We start from the raw sequence: 20,914 nt of genomic DNA on the forward strand, positions 1-20,914 counted from the left end.
TGGAACAAGGTCGTCAGTGCGGAAGAACAAACAACATCCTGTGATGGTGAAGAACCTGCGTATGCGAATGAGCAATACAGAGAGAGAGAGAGAGAGAGAGAGAGAGATAGATTATATTATCATCTTCGGAGGTCAAATATGACCTATGAGACCAAAAATATTACATTTCATGTGATACGTGTGAAAGTGAGTAGTGACTCTTGATGTTCAAGAACTTTACCAATGAATGTTGCAATCGAGAGTGCACATTGTGGTTGTGATAGGAATTCATGCAAAGATTGGGCTCAATCGAAGAGATGTGGAAAGCATGGTCGAATATGATCAAAGGCAGAGCATTGTATCAAAGTGTGATACTCAGACTCGCGAACTTGTTTAGGGCAAAGTGTGCATAGCCGACCACTCTCATCAATTGTACCCCAACGCCCTGTTTCACATCGCAATGCATGTGAGCTAAGTCGCATGGAAGCAATGGTTCGAATGGCAGATAACGGTATGGGCTCTAACATGTATGGATGTGTACGATTTCCCCGTTTCGCAAAGAATATGGTTTTGTAGTTAGGTGCAACATGTGTAGTATAATGTGTGAAGCGTGAGCCTCCATATTTGTCCCATGTCATGATACATTGACGTTGCAAAAATGCCTCATTTACAGAGGAATCTAATGATGCATCATGAAGCAAGTGTCTCGCATCCCATCTACCAAACCATTTTTCTATATCTTGCATCCAACTGGAACACAAGATTTTGCTTTTATGCGTCTTTTGGATCTTTTTGCTTGCTTCCCACGCAATTCTAGGAAGTCGATGTGAGGGACTTTTTTGAGAGAGAGAGAGAGAGAGAGAGAGAGAGAGAGGCACAAAGAATACGTTATATTTCTCAATAGCAATAGTTACAATAATAACAACCAACCTTAACTAAAGGTTACAAAGTCACTTTATATAGTGACTATCCTAGGGCAACTGCCCTTTATGCTATTTATAGAAATAGCCCAAACTTGGGTTGTCCAAAGGGACAACGTGAATACGGCCATTATACACTCGTATTCGACACCAAGGAGGTTACAAGTATTTATACATGTTCTAAGATTGAATACTTGTAGAATATACTCGAGAAATATCTCGAGAATATACCCGTTTAGAATATACCACATAATAATTCTAGAATATACTAACGACTAGAATATTCTCGAATGTACTATACATTAGACTTTATAATATATACAAGTTCACAATCGAATCTTGACAATTCACAAGAATTTCCATATGGTTAACACAACACAATGTACTGTGTGAGTTAAAAGTCAAAGGTTCGAGTCTAGAATGTAACAGTATGCAGGTTCGCGTTGACGTGTTGCAGGTCGACATCCTCGGCCAGAACACACTCTTCGATGAAGCGATAGTGTGCACTTCAATGTGCTTGGTCCGAGCGTGGAAATTTGGGTTCCAAGCCAAGTGAATATTGCTCATATTGTCGCAGAAGAGGAGAATTTGATCCTTGTATTTGGCTTTTGTGCTCGACAATGCGATTGTCGGCTGCTTCTTACTGCTCCAAGAGATGGCTCCGCTACCGAGGGAGAAGACGAAGTTCCTTGAGGTTGATCGTCTGTCGGCTTTGTAGCCGGCCCAGTCGGCATCTGTGTACCCTTCGAGTTGTGTTGATGTGGCTGATTTGTAGAGGATGCCGTAATCCATGGTTCCACTCACATACCTTGGCACTCGCTTAACACAATTGAGATGGATGTCTCACGGAGTTTGCATGAATTGGCTAAGGAGGCCAACCGGGTAACTCCAGTCGGGTCGGGTAATGGTGAGGTAGATTAGGTTTCTGACTAGCTGACGATAGAATGTCGGCTCACACTCTCTTGTGCCTAAGTCGACATCTAGCTTTAGGTTGCGATCAAGAGGGGTAGTGATGGGCTTACATTGTGTCATCCCAAACTTGTAGAGAAGATTGAGGATATAGTGCCTTTGAGAAAGCATGATGTCGGCAGGAGTCCAAATTACTTCTATTCCTAGAAAGTAATGGAGCTCCTTCATGTCTTTCATTTCAAATTGGCTAGAGATGAGCTTCTTGATCTGCTCAATGTCTGCTAAGTGCTCTCCTCCTATGACCAAGTCATTCACATAAATGATGATAAATACATGTCCTTTGGAGTCACTCCCAATGAACAGAGAGTTGTCGGACTTGGACATATTGAAGCCAATTTGGTGAAGATATTGGGTTATCTTCGAATGCCATGCTCTCGGTGCTTGGTCAAGGCTATAGTGAGGCGTTTTCAGTCGACATACTGCTTGTGGGTGTGTGCTCGACTTGAAGCCTGGTGGTTGTACCATGTACACTTCCTCATTTAATTCACCTTGGAGAAAGGCATTCTTGGCGTCCATTTGGTGCAGGTACCACCACCCCATGGCTACTACGAGTGCAATCACAGTTCGAATGGTAGTCATCTTTGCTACTAGGGCAAAGGTCTCTTCATAATCGACACCGTGCGTCTACGCGTAGTCCTTCGCCACAAGTCGGGCCTTGTATTGATTGACAGTGTCGTCAACGTTGTACTTCACTTCGAAGATCCATCGGCATCCAATTGCCTTTTGGTGGTGTGAAGAAGGGACAAGATCCCATGTCTCTTTCTTGGAGAGTGCTTGCATCTCCTGATTCATTGCTTCGACCCATCGCGGGTCTTTAGCGGCTTTAGAAAAGGTTTCCGGCTCTCAAACTGTCGCCACCTTCATCATCAATGCATAATGATATGCCACGTAATCGTTGTAGCCAAATCGGTTGACTACTTTCTTCTCTCGGGTGGAGCGACATGGTTCTGGGGTTCTCATGATGGGCACATCCAGTCCATCATGTTCATTGTCGAATGAGTGAGTCGATTCATTTTCATCTGAATCTTTGCACTCAGGCATTTTAGCCTTACCTTTGGTGTCTATCTTCGAACTTGCCCGCAATGTGCTTTGGTCACGTGGAGGCTCGTGTGGACCACTCAACTTGGTTGAGATTGGACTTACCTCTAATGTGAACCTCAGTCGATTGACCTCCTCAGCATCTATATCGAACTCAATTTCAACTGGGTTGAATGGAGCTTAGTCGACTGTGTACCAAGATGTCGAGTCATTGAAGACAACATCCCTACTCACTCGTACCTTCTTGGTAGAGGGGTTGAAGCACTTATAGCCTTTTTGCTCGAGTGAGTACCCCACGAGAATACATTTTCCGACTTAGGATCAAGCTTCTTCCTCTTCTCGTCGGGAATATGTACATATGCTATTGAATTGAATATCCTGACATGGGATAGATCCTATTTCTTCCCATAGAACCTCTCAGGGGGGGTAACATCATGCATTCTTGATGTTGTGTAGTGATTCATCATATAGACGGTCATATTCACCGCTTCAGCCCAATATGACTTTGGCAGATGTTTCTCGTTCATCATTGCCCTTGGCACCTCGAGTATGTGCCAGTTCTTGCATTCGTCTACTCTATTCTGTTGAGGTGTGTGTGTGCAAGCAAACTCCTGTCGGATTCCTTCTTGTCGAAGGTATGTTGTAAAGGCGTCAAAGAAGTACTCTTTGCCGCCATCCGATCGAAGGCATCTTACATGATGATTGGTTGCTTTTTCAACTTCGTTTTTGAATTTTTGGAAGTGCGAGAACACTTCATTCTTCTGGCGCATGGGATAAATCCAGGTATGTTTGGAGAAGTCGTCGATGGACGTTATGTAGCAACCACCAAATGTTGTTGTCTGGGTTGGTCCCCATACATCTGAATGTATTACATCCAAGATCCCTTTGCTTATGTTCCTCTACTTTGGGAACGGTTGTCGGTGTTGTTTGCTGAATTGGCGAGCTTTGCACACGCCTACGATTTCCTTTTTGGTGAAGGTCAGGAGTCCGGTGACGACTCCTTTTGATTGCATCCCTTTGAGCTTTTGAGGATTGATGTGACCAATCCTTTTGTGCCACCACTCTATGTCAGCGTTGGCTCTATGACCCTTGGCATACATTGCCGATTTCATCTCGTGTGAATCAAGGATGAACATCTGACCTTCTCTTCAGCTGTGGGCAATGAGTCGGCCTTCTTTTTCGATGAAGCACCCTCCGTCGTCGAAGCGAACTTGCATGCCTTGTTCCACAATTTGGCCAATCGAGACCAGGTTCTTCGTTATTGTTGGAACATGCAAGACCTTCTTGATGTAGGTTTGGTTGCCTTCTTCCCCAAATGGGACATTGCCGACATGTTGAATGGGGTGAATTGTGTCATTCCCAGTTTCCACATAGCCAAGTCATTCGGGCTTTTGTAGATCTTAGAACCAATCCTCATGAGACGTCATGTGGTGGGATACACCCGAGTTGACAAACCATACATCTTTTGAGTTGGAGGTGCTAGTCGAGTTAGAGGTTGTCATAGAGTTTGTGATGTGCCTCATCACAAACATTCCGCCACGATCGTCGTTTGAGGCGTAGTTGGTGAGTTGCCGACTCACTCTTCTTTTTGCGACACTCTGCCTCATAGTGGCCATGCTTGCCACAGTATCCGCATTGGGCGGAGTTATTCTATCGGCTCGGTCTGGCATGATAGCTCCCCCTGCTTCTTGACGCTCCACCTTGTGCGTTCACAACGTCTTGTCGATAGTTGAAGTTTTGTTCTCGGGGTTGCCTTTGGTTGTACTGACCTTGGCCTGGTTGGCCCCTTCTTCCATGGCCTTGTCCTCTTTCGTCGTCCGAGTTTGTGTAAAACAATTGTCCGTTAGATGCGTTGCCTCTCGTTCAGACGTGGTTTTCTTCCACCAATAACATCAACTAGAGATCGAAGATGGAGGAAGACTTCTCCCTTGCGAGGATGACCAACCGAATGGCTTTTGAAGTGTGGTGCTAAGCCGCCGAGGCATATTTGCACCATTTCATAGTCGTCAATGTTGACATTGATCGACCCAAGGGAGTCGCACAACTCCTTGATCTTCAAGGTGTAGCTGTCGATGGGCATGCCCCTCTATTGAATCATGTTCAACTCTTGGCGGAGCTGAAGCTTTCGTGTGGTTGTGTTTGCCGCGAATATCTTCTTGAGGTTCCCTCACACCTATTTTGGCGTTTTGGCCTCTCGGATGTAATCGAGCATGTGATCATGGACGCATGATGCAAGGCAGTACAACATCTGACTCGTTGCTTGCTCCCAAGTTGGATGGTCGGCATGTGCTTGGGCTGATTTTCGTTTGCCCCTTCGACATAACTCCAATAAACTTGGCCGACAAGGTATTGATTCATCTTGTACTCCTAAGATGCGAAATTGTTTCTGTCAAGTTTCTCTGTAGGAAGAGCGTTTCCCATCCAAGTGCTCATGTCGAACTTCTTCTTCTCTTGATTCGAACTATGTTGGTTGTTGCTACAGGTTCTCTGTGAACACGGGATTAGACACAACACACATGAAGGCGATGGGCTTGGATCAAGCTACCAAGTGCTCCGATACCATGTAAAGAATCGGTGATGATTCTATGCAGCAGAAGAGATGTGTGTGTGAGTGAGTGAGTGAGTGAGAGAGAGAGAGAGAGAGACAACACAAGAAAATATAGAAAAACAGAAAATTGTATTAACACAAGCCAGAATAAGCCAATAACAGTTACAAAGAGAAGGAGAAGGTGCTTATGTAGTCCACCTTCTCTCTAAGTTCTCTCACTGAAACGGCCCCTTGGGAAAGGGGTTGAGACTTAACTACTTAAAGAATATGTGTCAACAGTCATAGGATGTTAACTTCTATGACACACTAGTTATTATACAAGGAGGTGGGGTGTTCACACACTTGAGTCTCCTAGAGTGTGCTCCCACACATGGGAAGTTGAGTTTGATTCTCAACAATTAGTTTGGGAATGGAATCTCTCTCCCAAACTAAAAAGTAATTTCCTTGGAAAGTTCCAATGATAGGTCTAGATTTGATTGACGCTTCAAGAACCACAATTGCAACACCTATGATATTTATCTATTTCTTAGGAAGCCAAGAATTCTTAATTTCATACTACATGCATTTCAAACATGGATTATTAGTGTCATATTTTTTCAACAAAAAATATGAAACACTTTGAATGGCAAGAAGGTTGGTAATCAAGGTTGTTCTCAAAGGCTTCAAAATTATCATTGGAGTCATCAATCATTTAGCACGATCTTGATTATGTTAGAAAAAGTTATGAAATGCTACAAATAGGCGAGAAGGATAGTCATCAATATAGATCTTGATGGTTTGAAACCTATCATTGAATTTGATAGACTTCTCTAAGGCCTATTGTTTCTCACAAATGGGATCTTTCAATGCAAGGTGAAGACATGCTCCTAGTAAGTATCATAGGTATTGGCATGAAATTTGTCAACTTTTTTGGGCTATATCCTCTTTCCTCCACTATCCAATGAAAACAAATTAATAATTGGCATTTGTTTCTTGCTCTTAGTCTGCCTTTATAGAGCTATTTGTTGTCTCAACCAAAATAATGTTCTAGGGATTGCAACTGAAACTAAGGCTTGAAACTTTTTGTAAAGATATATTGGCTTATGCAAAAATCATTTGTTTGATGGAAACAATAACTCAAATGGGTGAGGAAGAAGATGCTGCCTCTTAAAGAATGTCTTATGTCTTTGAAAATGTATGCTTGAGCGCTTGCCTATTGATGTATTTCTCTAGTGAAGTTAATGTACTTTGACTATGACAATAATAAGATATGACAAACCCAACTCGCCCTGAAATAAGTTTATTATACACAAACACACTTGCTTTTGTATATTGTTGCATGTAATATATATGTGGTTTAGTGTAGGGAGGCTCCAAGTAAAATGTAAAATTGACCTTGATATCACCAAACCTCAAAACATATACATATCTTACATGTGTGTCGTGGCATCATCACTTGCATGACCATGCATGTGAACTTTAAAGTGAAGTAACTTTAGGCACTTCCCAAGCACTGGAGAAGGGTTAAGAAATATTAAAGATTGAACAAATTGCATTGTCCTTTCAAGGAGTCAATGTTTGACACATAAATAACTATAATGATGAGTGTGACAAGATTAATTATAAGTATCCAATCACTGTGAATGAATTAGGTAAGTCGTTCTTGATGGATCACATGGATGCAACAATCAACATTCAACCAAAATACTTAATAAGGGGCAAATCAATAGCATTAGAACATCCCACATCCACCACATGTCAAATTCAACAACATTCTTTCACTTGTAGGCATTTGCTTGGTAAATTAGTATGTAGTTAAAGGTCTTCTTACATGTTTCGTAAAGAGTGGGTTAACCCTAAACCCCAAATTACCTTCTTCTATTCGAGTAATAGTGGGATAGCATAACCTTGAATCTATATAGTGTTAGCCAACTTGAAAGCAATTTTATGAGTTAGTTTGTACATAGTTCCAAATATAATTAACTTCAAATGAACACAAGGGAGATGATCCATTTATTGCAAAAGAACACAAGTCAACACAATGTTTAATTGGAATATTTCATGAATGTATATAAAATGATAAACCACCTAATGTGCTGAGAGAGTCAATCTAATAACACATCAACACAATGACATAGGAGTTCCTTGGTTCCATGAGCCAAAAGACCATTATTAGCAGGTTGTATGACATCTCCAAGTGACTCTAGGAAAAGAGTGAATATCATTTCCTCAAAATGCCTCAAAGAAGCTCATCATTATCGATTCCTTTCCCAAAAATATGTACCTCCCACGAGTGAAGGAGAATCTTGCATCAAACAAGGCAATGCTCATGTTGCTCGCAAATGCAAACACGTGTTCTTATTCAAAATGGAACCCTTTGGCGAGTGGAATTTCAAAGTCTATAGACCATTTTGAACAAAAGATGCGGCATGTGCCTATTTTACAAAAATGGACAAGGTTCCTTCCACACCTTTGTTTAATGTTCAAAACGCTTTAAAACATCCACTCCTATCATATGTATTTAAAAATATACTCACAAAATGCATTCAAGTCAAACTATTTAAAAATATTCACAAGTATTCCATTTATGACAAGCACTGTTCATTAATGAAAAATTTAACACTCGCAACACTCAAAAAATGCTATTATTGTACTTAGTATGGAACCAAATGCTCAAAAAACATTGTTGATGAACATTACAATTGAGAGTGCGCATTGTGATTGCAAAAGAGATGTGTGGGGATAACACGATGTGGGAAGCAAATTTGAATGTGATCAATGGTGAGTACTACAAAAGAATGATGCTCAATCTCACAAATTTGTTATAGACAAAATATGCATAGTTGACACCTCTCATCTCATATTGTTCAACACTTGTCTCAAACAAAAGAGAAGGTGATCCAAGTCATATAGAAGCAACAAGACAAATGTCACAAAGAAGGATGTTTCTAACACGTGTGGAGAAGTATGGATTGACCCATAAGAGATAATGATGGTTTTGTTCAAGAGAATCCTCTCATGAATTGTTGTAGCTCAATCGGTAAAGTTGCCTCACAACAAAAGGTCATGCATCAATTTCTACATTTTGCAATTGTATCTAGGTTTAGTAGCATATAAAGTGAGATTTAAACCTGCATGCATGAGTCAGTAAAAAATTGGCTCACCATAGTTACAACCCTAATGCAAAAAAGAAATCCAATCGCAGCTTAAATCACTCGTAAGTGATCGAAAGATTCTTCAAATCAGTCATCAAGCTTTAGATTTTCTATTTTCATTATCAATACATGTTAACATCAAAGATTGAAGGAAAAAAAATTTATCAACCTAAGAATTTCTCAACTTTTAAGGAGAGGACCTTATACATGTCGATGCTCCATGTGAGCAATGAGATGATGAGCTTTCCATGATTGAAAAAATTCATCACAATTAAACAAAAATGTATACACAAGCTATCAATCACTCTGACGTCTGAGCCGTCTCAGTGACAGCCTCAGTTCTTGGTGATGTTCCAAATTTTTTCGCAAAGTACTCGACAGCACGTGCTTGATGCTTTGCCACTGACGGTTTCACCCATTTCTTTGGTCCTGGAACCATTGTAAGAGTGCAACCCCCTGCTTCTAGCTTACTTTTAGCAGAGTCTGAGAAAGCCCCCGCCTTAATGGAAAGCTTGGCGTTGAGTTCTCCATCCCCAAGAATCTAGATAAACAGGGTATTAATTGCTGAACTATAATGTGAAATTATATCTACCAATATATGCACAAATATCAGGAGAGTGTGGTAAAGGCTATGTCTACAATCTCAAGTTCATAGGTTCAAAATTATCACTATTAATCGGCCTAATGTTACTTTCATTGTGACAACAAAAGCTTATTCTCTCCAACCATAAGTTGTGGTTCAAGTCTAAAGCAATGGATATAATGTTATGTTCATTGTAAAACAATTTCGTGCCTTTGTTTCAAGATAATTATATGTTTGATCAACTAGAATGTTCCTCCTATGAAATGGCTTCACAATTTATTCACCACCACAGCCAGAGGGTTGAAAATTATCGACAGATATTTCAACAGAAGTCCAAAAGTAACAATCCAATATTTCATGTATACAATAATCCTACCTGGTAGTTCAAGCTATGAGTATTCATTTAAGATGTGATGCATTCATCATTTCAAAAGTGTTAGCATCAGAAAATAAATACACATTCATTACCTTAAGACGCAACCTTCTCAATCGTCCCGAGGGGTTAAGTATGCCTCTGCTCTTCAATGACTCCAAAGATACCTCCTCTCCTTCCTCAAATCCAGCAAGTGCAATATCTGATAAGTTCACCGTGACAAACTTAGGAAGCCCTGCAGACATACCTGTGGTGGACACACACAATATTTGCACAAATCAAGTGTTAAAAATACAGCACTAAAGTAGTCTAAAAAACACTTTCCTAATCATCAAATTCAAATACAATGTATATAACCATTTCGCACCAAAGAAGAATATAATCAGTGCAAAAAACATCAAAATACTCCTGATTCCCTTAGGCATTTTTCAGAATACCACTTAAGTTTTCAGAAATTACAAGAAATACCCCCTTCCTAGTGCAAAAGTTGGTTACTCCAAGAGAACTCAGGGGTTTTCCCGTCATTTCTGAAAATTTTGGAGTTTTCTCGTAGTTTCTGAAAACAAAAGGCTATTCTATGCTAGATACCCAGCAAAAGTATTTATACCTCCAGCAATTCCTCTGAGCTTGGGGAGACGTCGGTAAAGAGGTGTTTGGCCTCCTTCGAACCCTGGGCGTACACCTGGACCTGATCTTGATTTCTGACCCCTCATACCAAAACCACAGCTACCACCTTGTCCGGCACCTTCTCCTCTTCCCTTTCTCTTTGCTTTCTTGCGAGATCCCGGTTGCGGACCCAGATTTGCTAGGTGGAATCTCTCGGTATCTTTTATCATATTAAAGAGCTACAATTAGAAGTCCCTTTCCAGCATCAAGATCAGACAGATGTAATCTCTTGATCAGTCTCATAAGCCATTTTGGCCTCTAAAGAAATGTCAGTATACATATTTTATCCTCACTACAAAAATAAGGTTCCCAGATGCAGCAAGACTGATGTATTGCTGCCAATATGATTGGAACCAAAGGAAATGAAACACCTTTTCTTTAGATTTATAGACATACAGACAATATATTCATGAGTTACCTACAATATGCATAAAGCTGTAGAATACAAACCCATATGGAGGTAGCTATGCAGAGGGAGGGGAGGACAGGAAGAGGAATCAAATTGGAAAATTTACATCTCAACCACACTTTAAATCGTTTGAAATACTAAAAAATATATGGACAAAAAAATTTCCGGGCTGCAGGAACAGAGGAAATGACATACAGAAATAGCTTTGTCTTCCGTGTAGCTATGAAGTTATCAAGAAGCATCTCCCACCAATTCTCTATGATATTCAAGTTTACAACCAAGGATTACATATGCCATATTCAGCTGGATTCTTGAGAAACAAGTCTAGACAAAAGTGCCTTCCTCTATACCTCTATCAATTCCAAGTCTGGGGGAATGATCAGGATAATATATGCCAAGACATCTAGTTCCTCTGTCTTATATAGCCCCATATTTTGTTCCTTTTTTAGTTTTCTCTTTTCGTTACAAGGAATCCAGAAATACGTCCCATGTGACTATGGTGCCTATGCATTTCACAAACATCCCATGGTTAATTGTGAGTAGCTCCTCTAGATTTAAGCAAAAGAATTAACCAAGACAAAACATAAGGAAACCCCACTATTTCACCTCTGGACTCTAGACAAAATAATTTTCAATAAAAACAGAGGGAAAGCGATGCTATTTCATTTCTGAACCAGAAAAGAAAACCAGAATTTGACATAAACGAAAAAGAAAGCAAAACCATACATATCATTCACCTCTATATTTAAGCATAAATGACTCGACCTAAACAAAACAGGAAGGAACCATACCAGTTCACGTCTGGACGGAATTTGAGCGCAACCAAAAAGAAACAAAAACTGAAGGGATAAATCTGACCTAAAAGAAGAGTCTTGCAGAGAATAATTTACTTAAAAAAAGAACAGAAAAGATTGAGGAGATACGGGAAGTATTAAGACAGAGACAGAGCGAGAATGCACCATGTACAGTAGCAGACGCTCGGAAAGGAGCCACGGATTTGCGCTGAGGAAGAGCATGAAGAGAGGATGAAGAACACCGAAGGATGGAGCCTCGCTGGAAGGTGGAGCTCGAGGACGATGACAGGGAAGAGACATCGCTCTATCAAATCAAACAAGAGAAGCAACTCGGTTCTGAGGAGGAGACAAGGACAGAGACAGAGACAGAGAGACAGAGAGACAGAGAGACAGAGAAACAGAGACAGAGACAGAGACAGAGACAGAGACAGAGACAGAGACAGAGATTTACTTACCTTGAGGAGTGAAGGGAGAGAAGCCATCGCCATAGCCATGAGTGAGAGTGAGTGAGTGTGTGTGTTCTGTTTGGATAAGCTTAAGCTTCTTCTTCTTCTTCTTCTTCTTCTTCTTCTGTGTGTGAAAATGCCTTCTGTGTAGAAAAGGCTCTTCTTCCTTTCAATAGAAAAAACGGTTAAAATTACAAAAATGCCCTCCAAATCTCCTTGGGCTTAAGAAATGGACATGACCATGACCTGGTCAGGGGTTCCATGGTATTAAATAAGTAGCATGTCTCCAGCCAATGGCTAGGCACTGGATATCTTGGCCTACAACCTACACAGATCATTGTCCACCCTGGATAGTGGGTTTTGTGGGACACCACTGGTCAGGGTTTCCATGGTATTGAATGAGTAGCTTGCGTCCAACCAATGTTCAGGCATTGGATATCTCGGCCTACAACCTACACAAATCATTGTCCACCCTAGATAGTGGGTTTTGTGGGCCAACACTGGTCAGGGTTTCCATGGTATTGAATGAGTAGCCTGCGTCCAACCAAATGTCTGGCCACTAGGTATGTCGCCCTGCAAGCAACCTACATTGGTCATTGTCCACCCTTCCTTGGTGGGTTTTGTGGGCCAACACTTTATTGGCTCCATGACCCATGTCGACAAGCTAGTTCATTTCCACGATAGTGGCAACAATAGCTAGCTGGTAGAACCCCCTGTAAATGTGTCACTAGTGTTATTCGTCATGTGTAGTTTCGTCGAGATGATCTTTGTTCTTCCTGATGGAAATTCCTCTAATAACACGATGTTGCACTTTAATGTGTTCCATTCTTTGCATGAAAAGCTGAATGCTTCAACATTTTGCATTGTGGGCAGTTGGACTTCTTCGACATTTTGCGTTCATATCTGTAGGCAACAAAGAAAGCCACAATGATTCATTTGTTGCAATGTACTCCGCTTTTGTTGTCAACGCCATCATGTAATAATGTATTGTTGATCTCCATGATATCATTCTACTCACAAACTATAAAATGTACCTTCACTTATATTTGTTGGTGTCCACACGTTTGGCATTGTTAGAGTCTAAAACGTTTGTTGTTCACACATTTGGCATCGGGCAAAGTTCTTGATTATTCATTCTACTTAACTATTGTATTCTTCTTTTCATTGCTTCTTGGTGTTTTTTATTGAGGTTTGACGTGAACCTACCTACAACCCTGAGTGCAAATACAATGTTGGGTGTGGTGTCCACCATGGGCATACATTAAGCTATCGACACAAAACCAAAAATGTACAAAACTCTCTGCAGTTGTCCTTGTTCAAATGCATACTTTAAACAACCACCCTTGTTCAAATGTATACTTTAATTACGTGATCCACATATAATCTCGGATTTACTTCGTTCCCTTCCAAATCCTTCATATCAAATTCATAACCTAGCTTCCTTAGAACACATATTTCCTCGTAATAAATATGTCATCCAAATATAGGATATAGGAGGATTAGGTTTAACCTTCAATTTAAGCAAATGCCTAGATTTGGTTTGGTAATAATGAAGGATGCTATGTTGGTGTCACAATGAAGATTAATAACCTCTACACAACAAGATCAATATTTCGTATTCCAAGATGTTATGACTTTATTGGCGATTATTATTGTTGCATGACCCATTTCTTGATTTAGATAGAGGATCTCGAGAACTCGATTGGCCATTTGCTTGAAATAGGAGATTGATTACGGTATCAACAAATGATGCTCTCCACAAGTTGATTGACAAACATAAGTGGATGGATGAAAAGGTTTCATGTGATCATGGTAGGTTGGTGTTCTCAAATGATGCTAATAGCTAAGATATTTTGGAGAGTTATGGTTTGAGCTTTTCCAATGGGACATACATTAAATAAAGATAAAGTTTGCTAGAGGATGTGCGTCTTTTGTTCAGTCTAGGGCAAGAGAATCTTCATTCAATCGGGTTTTTGTACATATAGAGCAGTGGTTTGAGTTATTGAGGTGGGAGTTATGGTTCAATTGGAACATTTGTGTGTAGGGTGGAATTGAATTTGTAATATTTAGCTCCCTAGAGTTCTTATAAAGATTGTTGTAAGTCAGTCGTGGTGATGTTTTAGTTCATAATGAAAGACATTTAATACGAAATAGAGATAGATAGATTTTACTATAATCTTCCGAGATCGAACATTTTTTTCCAAGAAAGATATTATATTAGTATTAAGAAATGCCCTAAGGCTATACATGAAATATCCACATTAGGTAATCACCCCATTCTAAGTTTTAATTGTCGAGGCTCACTTCTTCATATTCTACCTAGATTCCGATAGAGCATGCACATCTCTCGAACTTTCAGTGTATGCATGCCTCTCAAACCTTGTATAATACTTGTGCTCAACAACACAAGTCATAGAATTCATAGTTCAAGTCATTTGCTTTCATTCTCTCCCTTCTTAGTCATTGTTTGTCTCTCTCTCGTCTTGTTTCAAATAGGTTGCCATTGATGAAATGACTTTGATCGTGCCCTATTTGGAACTAATTTAATGGGACCAACAGTCCAAGGTTGAGGCATATGATTAGAATCCTAACAACGTAGAAACATAAAAGTTCGGGGCCCCTTTAAAATGTTGGGATATATCTTAAAAACTTCATTTATCATGCCATCCAAACTATGGCGCTTACAACTAGAAAGATGCCTTAAAACCATGTCCACCTCATCCTTTGTGAAAACTACATCCTATCCATGACTAGGTGTTGTGCATAATGCATCCAACCACGTGGTGTGCTCTACAAATGACCTGATTCATCATAAATGATTACGAACCAAGAAAATCCTTAAATTAATGAACACATATGCAATTATTGTAATTGGATCCATTATAAATGCATCATCTTGCTTCATATGTACCACATCAGATCAAGCTTGGTAGGATGTAGTGCTTGAAAAATCAAATGAGATTAACATCGATTATCGACGAGCCCATCCTTAAGTTGTCTCATTTTAGCATAACGATAGATTTAACACTGCAATAAAGAAATATTGACTTGCAATTGATGTAGGGTGTCCAAGAACTTCGCATCTAATGGGTCCATGCATCAATAGTGCATTGCACCTGCCTAGGGAGAACACGGGAGAACAAGTCGCCGGGCATTCATTAACACATATGTATGAAAAACGATCTCGAAGTTATATTCCCCATGCCAATGTACTCACTAGAATGGGATTCACACGAGGAAACTCTCTCCTTGGCATGTCCCACAGTAGTACCTCCGAGTAGTGGTGACACCACACACATTCTCTCTCTATCTTCTCATAATTAGCTTACCTGATTGGTAAATTGTTACACTACAAGTCATTGTGTCTTGGGTTCGAAACCCAAATTTACTCACCTCTCTATTATATACTCCATACATATCTCTTAATTCACTAGATGCCACTATGGAATGTGAGGGGTTGAACCCATGACCACCTGGTCTCCATTGGGCAACAGAGCTACATCCATCTACACACACAATCTCTATCTCTCTCTTTTCGTAATTAGCTTACCCTAGTGGTAAGTTGTTACACTACAAGCCAATATGTCTTGGGTTTGAAACCCAATTTTACTTCATACATATTTCTTAATTCACTAGATGCCACTTGTGGACTGTAAGGGTTGAACCTATCACCTCGTGGTCTCCATTGGGCAACCTTACCAACTAACCTACATCCATATGGGCAATGTCTTTCTCTCACTTATTCACTCACACACACACACACATATACACACACAATTATATTATGTAATAAATGTGTGTGAGAGAGATAAAGGGAGAGAGAGAGAGAGGGAGGGAGCTCAGATGGATGTAGCTCAGTTGGTAAGGTTGCCCAATGGAAACCAGGTGGTCATGGGTTCAACCCCTACATTCCACAGTGGCATCTAGTGAATTAAGAGATATATACATGAAGTATATAATAGAGAGAAGTGAGAAAATTGGGTTTCGAACCCAAGACGCAATGCTTTTAAGTAGTGTTAACAAGTTACAACTTATTACGAGAAAAAGAGAGAGAGAGAGAGAGAGAGAGGGGCAATTTTTGGAATTTCATTTTGTAACATGTGGAATACAAGTGAAGGGTAGGGCTGCGAATTCCATGAAACTCTGACGAAAGAAGGAAGGAAGGAAGGAAGGAAGGAAGGAAGGAGCAGCAGAAGAAACAGAAAGCAGAAGCAGCAGAAGAAGCAGAAGCAGAAGACGAAGGAGCTGACAGTCAGACATATCTGCAGATCTTCCTCTGCAGCGATGGAGGTAAAGTAACTCTCCGTAAAACCTATCAATGGATGTTTCATTACTTTCGAGCACTCTTCCCGTCCTCTTCCCTCCTTATCAGATCAGATCTGATGTAGACCATCTTTTCTCTCCCGCTTTTCTTCTGTTATCTGAGACTGAATTTCCTCCTTCTTCTGCAGCTTTCGTGTCCGTTGATCAAGAACGTCTTGCTTCTGGATGCGGAAGGTAAACGTGTAGCTGTGAAGTACTTCTCTGACGATTGGCCAAACCTCTCCGCTAAGCTCGCCTTCGAGAAATCTGTCTTTACCAAAACTCAGCGTACAAATGCACGAGCAGAAGGTAAAGGTTACTCGTAATCTCTCTCTCTCTCTCTCTCTCTCTCTCTCTCTCTCGTCATCCTTCTGTTCATCAACAGTGTTATCATAAGGTAAAAAATCATTCTGTCGTTTTTAAGTTCCATTTGTTCTTCATGTCATCAAATGCTGATATGAGAAGGCTAGATCCTTCTGTTCTTTTTCTTGTCATCAATGCGGATATGATAACTCTAGAACATTGTGTTCTTCGTCATCTCATCAATGGTAATATGATAAGCCAGATCCTTGGGTTCCTTCCTTACCTCAAGAATGCTGATACGAGAAAGGAAGATCTTGATAGGAGAAAGGAAGATCCTTGCGTGTTATTCTTTAATAATGGTTATGTCATTGCGTTTCACAAGAAGGCATTGCTTTCTAGTTTGATCGATTCAATCTTGAGACACTACTCAGTATGTATGCATTGGAAGTTTCATGATAATGTATGACAAAGAACAAAGACAAGATCTTCTTTCCTCCTGTAATTCCATTGGTTTATACAGGAAAATCTCTAGCTCAGGATCCATTCCAAATTTCAAAATTTAAACCTTGCATACATATACACGTTGGCAGTCCCACCAGAATGTATGCCACATGTGAGTTCATATTCATGAGATCAGATTTGAGTTCAATATTCTTAAACACTCCTTATACGCATTGGAAATTTCACAAGAAAGCATGGAAAAACAATGTAATTAGTTGCATTCCAGAGATCGGCCTTGATATTATTCAGATCTTGTTCAATCTTTAACCACGTTAAAGTTTCATGGAATCATCTTAATTGCATTGTGGCAATTGTATTTGATGCACTGATTTTGTTCAATCTTACACACCTCAATTATATTGGAAGATTCATGCGAATGTATCATGAAGAATGTGCGTAATTGCATTGCTTCCTTGATATTCAGATCTTTTATGTTTAAACAATCCCTATTTACATCAGAAGCTTCAGGATAATTTATGGAAAGTAATGCCTCATTTGCATTGAAGAGATCGGCCTTTATGTTTGAATCTTGTATAATTATTAGGATAAGTGATGAGAATGTTTCACAAGGCATATACAGAATTGTATTCTAGAATCAGATTAAATTCTCTGATCTTGTTCAATCATTAAACACTCCTTAGAAGCATTGGAAGTTCCATTTTTGCTCTAAAGAGATCATCCCTTATGTTTTGATATTGTTCAACCATTAACTATTTTTTATATGTAAAGAAACATTCATGGCAATGAATGAGAAGAAACAATCAAGTAACTGTGTTGGCCACACCAATTTGAGGACTACAGATCTATGGATTTATATCTAATAATGTATACTGATCTTTACCAAACTTGAAATCTTTAATTAGTTGTTATACATAAGAAATTTGGAAGTTTTATTCTCATGGCTTGTGTGAAGATCTACCTTTATGTTCAGATATTTTTCCAAATTTCGTTGTTGCTTTGCAGGGGCTGACCATTGTGTTCTATATTGTTCAATTATTAACAACCTTTTATATACACAGAAACTTTCATGACAATGCATGAAAAATGACAATTGCTGTATTACCCACCTCAAGTTTGACCTGGAGGAGATAATGTGGATTTATATATTAAATGTATGTTGATCTTTTTCAAACTTGAATACTTAAACGTTCATTATGCATAGGAAATTTGAAATTTTCATGAACATTGTTCATGCACAATCTTGCCTTTATGTTCGGATATTTTTCGAACTTAATTATTTGATACTCATATTTGTAACATTTGAAAATTTCTTGAGCATTTATAAAAATTACTGGATCTTTTTTGCAAGGATTGTATCAGTTGTGTCAATTTGAGGACCCAGAATAAATGGATTCGTTTGTAACTCTGCACTTAATTGCGTTCATAAAATGTTGGCATTATGATGTAATAATTGTAGCACATTTACTTTGTTGCAATAATGATAGAATTTGTTAATCATTTTTTAACACGTACATAAAACTACATCTTGACAGCGGAGATAGGGATGTTCGATGGATATATTGTTGTTTACAAGTTTGTGTCTGACCTCCATTTCTATGTGACTGCGAGTGATGATGAGAATGAGCTTATCTTAGCAACAGTACTGCAGGGTTTCTTTGATGCTGTGTCTCTTCTACTCAGGTTCTTTATCCATAAACCAATATCAACGTTTAAAATAGTTAATTATGTATTCATATCCAACTTTACTCTAGTTCGAAGTTTTCATTATGACTTGCATATTTACTACTGATTATTTCTCAATGTGATTTCAGGAACAATGTGGATAAGAAAACCGTGTTAGAAAACCTGGATCTCATCTTTTTGTGTCTTGATGATATTGTGGATGGCGGGTATGTATTTGGACTGACCTATGTTGCAGACTTTTTTGTTTGACTCCTTAGTCTAGTCATTTTCTTAATGAAGAAGAGGATTTAGAACCCCCCTTCCCCAGCCAGCTATCAATTTTTTTTCCTTTGTTTCTCATTGAATATCCATATGTTGAATTTTCAAGTGTTAAATAAACTTATGTAATCCTTTTTTAGGAAGTGATATCATACATTTCCTCCTATTCCTTTTTTCTTTCTTTTAAGTCCCAAGTGTAGGGAAAAATGATATTTTTCTCAATGAAAGTTAGAAACCCCCTAATTCTTCTGAATATTGATGCATTGATTTCATAATTTTTTTATTTGAAAAGAAGTATTTAAGGTCGTAATCAGGGACATATAAACTTTTTTGTACCAATACATCTAAAAAACCGGACTTGTGTTTTTTTACTTTGTCTAATGTGGGTTGGTTTCTGAGCTGAAGCTGCTTGCAATCCTCTTGTTGTGCATCAGTAACAGCAAATGAAAGTCTTTGACATATTATGTAAAGGGAAAATCCCCAAAATACTTGAGTTTTTCTTTATTTTCCATAATGGCCCTGGTCAACTCCCAAAAGAGACGAGTCACGAAGATACAAGGGCATTTAGGGAAATAAAGAAAATCTTGGGTATTTCAGAGTTCTTTCCTCTGGCCGCCCTTCCCCTGAGGATAAAATATTAAATGACTTTAAACTTGTGTTATACAGGATCATTTTGGAAACTGAGGCAAGTGTAATAGCTGGAAAGGTGGCTATGCGAGGTGCTGATGCTGATGTCCCATTATCTGAACAGGTATATTTTCCACTTTTATTGTGCGTAGCCATGGATACCAAAATGTATGGTAATGACTTTTTGAAAAGAAAAAGAAAACTGGGCATTTATGCATACAAGAAAAAGAATTTTTGGATAATACACCTGCATGCCATTTTACAACATGAAATATATGCATTCGACTTCGTGTTTCATTACATCATTGCATGGATATCTTTATTTTAACTTGATAAAGAAAGTGGCCTGATTACAGTTTGAATGGTTTCAAACATGACAAATATGCATGCTACCCAATAGGTTTTTACATCAATGCTAGGATGTTTTTATTCAATTTGGAAAAGTAAACAGAAAAAGGAAAGAAAAACTGGATAACTATCTCCACCATACTAACTATTTGATAATTTCCACTTGAAAAATTATACTTTCTACTTCATGGTTTATTCATTACATCTTCCCTGGGAGGCGATTGGAAAAAGAGAACATTTGGTGCAGGTTTTGATGTTTTGCATTTTTAGATTCTTGTGCTAATTAAATGAATGCATTCTGTTACAGACTATCTCTCAAGCACTTGCCACTGCAAGGGAGCATTTAGCCAGATCCTTGCTCAAGTAAAAGAGTGTGCAACACTAGCACAATTATGCCATAACAACATACAAATCATCTATAAATAGTATTTTAGCTTGTTCTTTCATTTTCAATTTTTTTTTTCTATATCTATTGAGCCTTAGAACTAAGTGGACTTTAATTCCGCACATTGTTCACGTTTCGTGTATAGGGGAATAGGGCCCCACTTTTTTGATGTATTGGAACACATGCCAGCTTGAAAGCTCATAATCTGGTTTGATCAAAGGCTTCCAAATCATATTCAATAGAAAGTATTTTCAATTCAAATTACTAGTGGAGGATGCATAGTTCAAGGTAAATGTGGTATTGTTTGATGATGAAAATGAATAATACTGTATGGTGTGGAAATGCTTCCTGCTAATTCAAAGATAACACGCATGAATGAGTGCATGAAAGACATTGTTCCAAAACTGGATGTTTGAAATCATGAACCGACACACAGTTGATGTGACCCACAGTTTTCTTCCCCAGCATGTAGTTAATGTGATAAATACTCCAAAGTACTTACCCCTCTAGCACTAATATTAGCACATGCAATTGGTGAGTCTCTTGATTAACAGATCTGTTTGGAAATGTTGATGAGATAAATAAGGACACCTGATTGGTAGTAATTATGGAGTCTTTATATAACTTGAGTAGTTATGCCCTTTTAAAAAGCATGTAGTTTTCACTATGGATAAAACAAATGATCAA

The 20,914-nt window shown here is 39.0% G+C and overlaps 2 protein-coding genes across 2 annotated transcripts; one reads left to right on the forward strand and one right to left on the reverse strand.

The window, feature by feature from the left end:
* Positions 1-8,675: 8,675 nt before the first annotated feature.
* LOC147867074 (large ribosomal subunit protein uL15c-like) lies at positions 8,676-11,993 on the reverse strand. Its single transcript, XM_087314761.1, has 5 exons — positions 11,869-11,993; positions 11,579-11,717; positions 10,152-10,370; positions 9,640-9,791; positions 8,676-9,129 (listed from the first exon to the last, which is right to left on the reverse strand). Exons 1-5 carry the CDS (start codon positions 11,905-11,907, stop codon positions 8,890-8,892), a joined length of 789 nt encoding a protein of 262 aa, XP_087170887.1. The 5' UTR covers positions 11,908-11,993; the 3' UTR covers positions 8,676-8,889.
* Positions 11,994-16,019: 4,026 nt separating this feature from the next.
* On the forward strand, positions 16,020-20,491 carry LOC147867075 (coatomer subunit zeta-2-like). Its single transcript, XM_087314762.1, has 6 exons — positions 16,020-16,149; positions 16,311-16,470; positions 18,459-18,606; positions 18,738-18,815; positions 19,534-19,618; positions 20,150-20,491. Exons 1-6 carry the CDS (start codon positions 16,144-16,146, stop codon positions 20,207-20,209), a joined length of 537 nt encoding a protein of 178 aa, XP_087170888.1. The 5' UTR covers positions 16,020-16,143; the 3' UTR covers positions 20,210-20,491.
* Positions 20,492-20,914: the final 423 nt, after the last annotated feature.

The sequence above is a fragment of the Azolla caroliniana genome, unplaced genomic scaffold, assembly GCF_043228905.1.
Source record: "Azolla caroliniana isolate FFs.n. ecotype wild unplaced genomic scaffold, voAzoCaro1.0.p SCAF_2, whole genome shotgun sequence".
Taxonomy (NCBI): Eukaryota; Viridiplantae; Streptophyta; class Polypodiopsida; order Salviniales; family Salviniaceae; genus Azolla; species Azolla caroliniana.

What these genes read in the sequence shown, in the direction of transcription:
- LOC147867074 (XM_087314761.1), bottom strand. Translation starts at nt 11,907, where the DNA reads ATGGCTATGGCGATGGCTTCTCTCCCTTCACTCCTCAAG. An exon ending in CTCTCCCTTCACTCCTCAAG is followed by an intron (nt 11,718 to 11,868) that starts GTAAGTAAATCT and finishes TTGATTTGATAG; the next exon opens with AGCGATGTCTCTTCCCTGTC. An exon ending in GCTCAGAGGAATTGCTGGAG is followed by an intron (nt 9,792 to 10,151) that starts GTATAAATACTT and finishes TGTCCACCACAG; the next exon opens with GTATGTCTGCAGGGCTTCCT.
- LOC147867075 (XM_087314762.1), top strand. An exon ending in TACAAATGCACGAGCAGAAG is followed by an intron (nt 16,471 to 18,458) that starts GTAAAGGTTACT and finishes ACATCTTGACAG; the next exon opens with CGGAGATAGGGATGTTCGAT. An exon ending in GCTGTGTCTCTTCTACTCAG is followed by an intron (nt 18,607 to 18,737) that starts GTTCTTTATCCA and finishes ATGTGATTTCAG; the next exon opens with GAACAATGTGGATAAGAAAA.